We start from the raw sequence: 7,258 nt of genomic DNA on the forward strand, positions 1-7,258 counted from the left end.
TGCTTCAATAATTACATTAAAAATATAGAAATAAATAAAAATTATTTTAATTCATTAATTTACATTTTTATCATTTGTATATTTAGTTTAATCATAGTTTGTTTATCTTCTTATAGTTTATTTATAATGGTTACTTCTAATTATTGATTTTGTGTTAATTTAAGAAAAGTAAAAATAAAAAGGGATAAGTTGAGCCGTCAAGTCTTGCTAACGAGTGATCTTTACCTAAAATCATTTTAACAGTGATAATTTAATGATTCGAATTCTTGTTTTAAATATTAATTATAATACTAAATATTAATTTTAATTAAAAATATTATATTTATCACTATTTTAGACTTATTATTCTTACTATTTGTTTGATTATTATTAGATCAATTTGAAACCAACAATAGTTAAATTTTTCTCATTTTCAACCATTAATTTTAAATTGATCCAATGATATCCAAACATGCAGTAAGAGTAGTAAGCCTAAAATAATGATAAGTACAACCGCCCCTTTTTTAAACTAAAGTTATTACTTTTGGATTAATTTAGGTAATAAAGCCTACAAGAATTAATTTAGGTAATTTAGTTTTTTTCCATAACTTCCTTCACAAATGGTGTTGAATGCATCAAAACCGGATCGACCCATGAACCGGTCATGTAATTGGTCCAATTTTTATATTGAACCGGCCATATTATAAAATCGGTGTGACTCGCCGATTTTCGTAAAAACTAGTAACTAGATCGGTTCAACCGGTGACTCGGCTCGGTTAGTAAAAAAAATAAAAAAATAAAAAGAAAAGAAAAAAAGAAAACTAAAACTAGCTTGTTCTCATCAACTGATGGCTTTCTTTTTTTTCACTCTTACTCACGAATGGTTTGTTTTCTTTTGAAATATTTGAGTGATCTGTAGGATTTTTTTTTCGATAAACATCTATAACTTATTAACTTACATAGATTATGTACCTACAACACCATTATTATCTGGATTAAGCAATATACCCAAAATTTTGATTTGATTTATAGTTAGAGATGTCGTTTATTGAAACTGAAACACCAATATCACAAATATATGTTTGATTGATCTTTTGTTGGAGAATGATGTATAATTTATTATTTTTCATATTAAAATATTTGAAATTGGTATCATTTTTTTAACATATATTTATGTATGTTTATAATTTTTAATATAAATTATAAATTTATATATACCTACCGGGTCATGCAATTGAACCCATAATTAACTAATTAAATTAGTGACCCAGTTCCTCGACTATGTTAATAACCAGGCCGAGTTTAATAATATTGTACAATGCAATAATTTCAAAGTGATTTGAGGAATTAACAACTAGATTTTATTTTACAGACTTCCATGAAATTACAGTACCTCCACAAAGGAACATATATCTAGTCTCTACAGCATTATGTGGATAAGACATATAGCCAACGTCAAAATATCCCACCAATGTAAAATCTTGACCTTGAGACATGGATTTATCATGGTAAATGTCTTCCTTTCGTGAAATAACAAAAGTTAATATGTCTATCACATTCTTAGATATTCCACATGTTTGGAATAACTTCCTGCCTTTTTTTTTTTGTTATTGTCATCCTTGATATAAGAATTTAAATTTATTTTTCGTTATATTCACACACAAAAAAAATTCTCTTTGGTACCCTGATCATACGATGTGTTTTTTTTTTTTTTTTGTAATGACACTAAAAGTCTAAAGGCTTTTCCACCAATCTATTCCTTATTATTCTTTCAATTTCAAACTTCGTACATAAGGGGTTGGACTTCCTCCTTCAATGCTAAGCGCAAGCCTATTGAGGGGTTTTCTAAAAACCTTAAGCCTTAAACCCTAGATTTCACCTCCTCTATATATTCATTAGTTGTGGGTGGAGACTAGGTTAGAATTAGAGGAAAAATATTTGAGAGATTTGTGAGCAAAGCTTTGATCTTTGTATTTTGAGAGATCTCTAGAGAGAGTTTGAGTGAAACATCTCTAGGGAAGTTTGATTATCACCATTGTTGGAGAGGTTGTGTTAACCACCACATTGGTGAATTTTGATTCTGTGTATCCATTATTTTCATAGTGGACGTTTAATCTGTATTAGGTCCCGTGAGTTTTTACTTCTTCATTGGAGAAGGAGGTTTTCCTACATTAAAAGCTGCTTGTGTACTTTTTCTCTCTCTCCCCGTTGTTTTTTTTTTTTCTGTTCTTCCGCTGCGCTGCCCAACCTGATGAAGTTCATGCCGAGGTAAGTTTGCCGAGACCCGAGATCCCGGATCTTGTTGACTGACTTCCGCAAAAGGGCTTCTGAGCCGAGTTCCCGAAATAAGGTATGTCATATAACCATATATCTCGGTAAAAAATTTCATCTAATGGTGATTAGAATAGTAGTGAATTGATAGTAGAAAAAATAGTAATATGGATATCCTACCTTATCTTTTACATGCTTGTTAAAATGCTACAGGAGCAAACACTGTGTGACAGACTATTCTAGAAAATGTAACTTTTGAATCAAACAGGTAAAATAAAAAATAACAACTTTCTTTATTTTCAATGCTGCCTGCACCATGACTTCAGGTTACCCAAAAGTCATGACAGCATGTTAGCAACATAATTCCTAATGTCAGCGATGGATTACAAGATCGAGAGAAAAGTGAGGAAAAGAACTCCATATGTAATATCCTATTCAATATCCAAGTTTACCTGCAGAACCTTAAGTATAATAACAATTACAGCACACCCTCTGCTAACAGTAATACACCCACTCTTCTGGAGTATAAACAAGAATCACTTCACAGTGGTATTAATTGGCAGAGGAGTGATACATATAAGGAATCAGATACAGATCATGTTTTCTACTTAGAGACAAGCTAAATATTTCAGTCATGTCTAAATCTTCAGGCTTATTTCCATTAGGCATCTTCCAATCAAAGTGGAAAAGCAAATTTGCTAGTATGATTTCAACATTAGCAATGCCAAATGTAACCCCGGGACACATCCTCCTTCCAGCACCAAATGGTATAAACTGATAATCTAAACCTTTATAATCAACTGAGCTATCAAGGAACCTTTCTGGACAAAACTTCTCAGCTTCAATCCAGTAATTTTGATCCCTCGCAATTGCCCAAGCATTAACAATGACCTTACTCTTAGCTGGTATCTCAAACCCTTTAATTTCACATCTCTCAGTGCATTCCCTTGGTAGTAAAAATGGAGCAGGAATATGTAGACGCAAGGTTTCTTTGATAACTGACTTTAAGTATTTCAGTTTATGGAGGTTAGCTTCATCTACACGCCCTTTACCATCGAAGACCCTTCTTATTTCAGCTTGTGCTCTTTCCATCATCCTTGGATTTTTGATAAGTTCTGACATTGCCCACTGTAAGGTTCTCGCTGTTGTACGGCTTCCAGCACCGAAGATATCCTGAAAAAAAAGTTATCATGAACAGAATCGCCAACGGTAAACAGAATGGGAATATTGTTTTACATGAGACAGTTTGTGTCGTACGACATACAAAAAGTAGGTGGAATCCACTAAGAAGAAGAGAGAAAAAGAAAATAAGTGAGTTTCACCTATTTTTGTGTGTGTTGCATCTCATGTAACATTGAGAAAAAATATTCCCAAACAGAATTTACTTAAACCTTTCTACAAAAATTTCTTCATTTAAATATACATGTAAGAGAGTTGAAAGTGCAGCTTTTTCTTGATGGTAAATTAACAGTAATTTGTATTTAAAATCTGGAGTATACTAGGAGTCTTGCTTTTCCTCTGCATGCAGCTAGCAGCTTTTAACCAAGAAAAAGTTGAAAGCATCCAAGTCAAATGCAGTTAATTGATATTAGATTATATCTACTTGGAACTAAATTTGGAAATTATATGTTTTCTAATAGCAAAGTACTTACAAACATAGTTGCTTTGATAATGCTGTCAGACAGAGGATGGTCAAGGTTGTTCTCCTTCTGAAGCTTTACCAAAACATCCACTAGATCTTCACCACCTTTTTCATTGATTGGTTTTGTTTCTGAACTTGTGTCTTTGTGATCTCTGACAATTTTCTCAAGAATCCTATCTATTTTTTTATGGAGTTTCTCAGCTTTGGACCTTATTCCTGTAAAAAATTGAAGCACTTGAAAAGAAGGATACAGGTCAGCTAAAGAGAAACCAGCAATTGCTTTTGAAACTTCACTCGTGGCAGCTATGAATGCTTCCTGGTCTTGAGATTTTCCTCCCAAGGCTAATCGTGATGTTAAGGTACAGGTTAATGAACTGATAGTCTTACAGAGATTGAAAGATGACCCTTCACTCAAACCTATATCTTTGATAAGTTTTGATACCTCCTCTTCCCTAATTGATCGAAATGATTCAACACGCTTTGTAGTTAGTAGCTCCAAAGTGCAAATCTTTCTCATCTGCCTCCAATAACTTCCATAAGGGGAAAAGCTCATGCTCTTTGAACCATAAGTTACAACATCTGCAGCAAGAAGATGAGGCCTATTTGCAAAGATGATGTCATGTGTCTTCATAACTTCTTTGGCCATTTCAGGGGAAGACACCACTATGGTGGAAAGTCCACCAAGTTTCATATGCATCAGAGGTCCATATTTCTCTGCTAATTTTGCTAGGCCTTGATGAGGCATTGCACCAAGCTGGTGCATGTTCCCTATAAGAGGCAATTTTGCGGGTCCTGGTGGTAACTTGGAGTTTGAAGGCTTGGTTTTTGATCTCCAAACTATGCTAAACACCATGAACAAGAAGAGAAAGAAGGACAAGATTGTAGGTGTGGGAATATTTTGGAGATATAACTCCATAATTATGAAGGAAAACAAATTGCCTCAAAAGTCAAATTACAGAACTTAAGTTATGTGGAGGCATGAGCACATATTAATATAGGTAGAGGAAAATATTTTTAATAAAAAAATAGATTAATATTTATCCTTTTAAAGGATATAGAATTATATATTTTAATTAAAATTATTATATTTTATAATGAGAAAAATAAGAATTATGATAAAAAAAAAGTACGAGTTTTTTAATTTAAATATTAAATAAATAATAATAATTTTAATTAAAATATCTCTTTGTTGATCTGAAGGATAAACTTTTTCCAATGAATAAATATAATTTTTGAAAAAAGTTATACTACGACTTATTTTATTTATAATCTTTTATAATTATATCTTAATTGTTGATTTTCGTTAATCATCGGTTATTATTTTCATAAATTAAACTCGTAAATTAATTATTAATTTATAATAAATGATAACTATTGATCGATAAAAAATAATAGTTAAAATATAGGGAATTATATCTCTCATGTTGTAGGAACCATTTTATTGTCATGTTAAGAAAAAGACAAGATATATATAGTATTAAAAATATTGATGGAACACTTTATTCAATAAATTGTTTTGTCTTTTTTTTAACATGATAAAAATTTTAGTTTCTACAACATGATGGATGCATTTCCCTAAAATATAATTATAAAAAATTATAAACAAAAATAAATTATAGTTTTTTGTTTTGCTGCATGTAAATGATTGCATGTGAGGAATCTAAAGTTCCAAAAGGAAAAAATTGCCGGCTTACTAAAGTCAACTGTAAGAATAGAGTGCTGGTCTAGCTTCAAAATTTAAAGAATTTAAACTTACTTTAACAAAAACCACAAAAGTCAACTGATCCATGTTTAATTTCCTATTATTTTTTCCTTAAATTGCATAAGATATGATTTGGATTATCATGAGAAAAAGTTCTCTTCGCGTTATTTGTTATTCATTAGGAAAAAAAATAAATCTAGTTCTGTCTTTTGCCACAGTGGATTATTGCAGGCGAGGATTCAAAAGTTCAAAAAATGCCGCGTTGCTCTCTGGCCTATGAATAATAATCCCATTTATTTCAATCGATCTCGATCTTTTAATTGTCGTGTTAATTTTAAAAGTGTTAAATTATCTGTGTGTATTCTTGTATTATGGTGATTAATTTTCCAAAAAAATATTAAAAAAAATTCGGTACATGAAGTTCCCGACATGGTAAGAGTAGGATGATATGTATATAATTTTATCTTTATAATTTTGCAAAGTAAGTATTTTCAAATACAAATATATTATTAAAATGTAGAGAGTTCATGAATGTGTTTCAGAAGGTGAAGTATGTAAATCTAGAGGTGCTCATAGTGGCAATGGTAGAGACCAACTCTGATACCCGGACACGGGATTTTTTTGAAAATGTGCGTGTCGGACACGAACACGTGTCCGACATAGACACGCTCCGACACGTTCCGCAGGCGGTCAACATTTTGGGACACGTGGTCAACTTTTCGACACGTTCCGACACGTTTTTTCGACACGCAGTCAACTTTTTCCGACACGTGGTCAACGCTCGAACACGCTGGGACACATTTATTTTATTTTATTTTGTCTTTTTTTTATTAACTAAAAATAAAAAAATCATTTATAAATCAATTTTTTTCTGTTATGAAATTTGACATGAAAAATTAACAAGGTACGAATTTTTTTTATTTTATACATTTATGTTATAAAATTTGAATATTTGATTGGTTATTGACTCATTATGAACTGTTATATGAATTAAATATAAATTATATTATATATATTAAAAATATTATTTAATATCAAAACGTGTCCCAACGTGTCGAAAAATGTCATTTTTTAAAATTAACGTGTCGGCATGTCGTGTCGTGTCCCGTGTCAGTGTCAGTGTCCGTGCATCATAGGAGACCAAAGCACTCTAGAGGCTTTCCATGTTGCTGCATATCAAAGAGAGAGAGTGTATTGTTGGGAACTCGGCTCCCTCAAGCTCGGTTAAGCAGCCTTTGCGCGGAAGTCAATCAGCAAGATCCTGATCTCGAATCTCGGCAATACCTTGGCCTGAACTTCACCAGGTCGGGCAGCACAGCGGAAAATCAAAACGAAAAACAAAAAACGGGAGAGAGAGAGAGAGAGAGAGAGAGAGAGAGAAGGAGAGAGAGAGAAAGAGAGAATACAAGCAGTTTTTAACGTGGGAAAACTTTCTCCAATGAAGAAGTAAAAACCCACGGGACCTAGTCCAGATCAAACGTCCACTATGTAAATAATGGATACAAAGAATCAAATTCACCAATGTGGTGGTTAACTCAACCTTTCCAACAATGATGATAATCAAACTACTCTAGAGATATTTCACTCAAACTCTCTAGAGATCTCTCAAATACAAAGCATAAAGCTTTGCTCTCACATCTTAAATAATTTTTCTCTCAAATTTC

The 7,258-nt window shown here is 32.1% G+C and overlaps 1 protein-coding gene across 1 annotated transcript; it reads right to left on the bottom strand.

Moving 5' to 3' along the window:
* Positions 1-2,802: 2,802 nt before the first annotated feature.
* On the bottom strand, positions 2,803-4,808 carry LOC133301291 (cytochrome P450 71D9-like). Its single transcript, XM_061500918.1, has 2 exons — positions 3,903-4,808; positions 2,803-3,423 (listed from the first exon to the last, which is right to left on the bottom strand). The coding sequence occupies exons 1-2, from the start codon at positions 4,806-4,808 to the stop codon at positions 2,803-2,805; spliced, it is 1,527 nt and encodes a 508-aa protein (XP_061356902.1).
* Between the last annotated feature and the right edge of the window lie 2,450 nt (positions 4,809-7,258).

The sequence above is a fragment of the Gastrolobium bilobum genome, unplaced genomic scaffold (genome assembly GCF_033153095.1).
Source record: "Gastrolobium bilobum isolate Gb01-03AN ecotype WA unplaced genomic scaffold, APGP_CSIRO_Gbil_v1 utg11279, whole genome shotgun sequence".
Lineage (NCBI taxonomy): Eukaryota > Viridiplantae > Streptophyta > Magnoliopsida > Fabales > Fabaceae > Gastrolobium > Gastrolobium bilobum.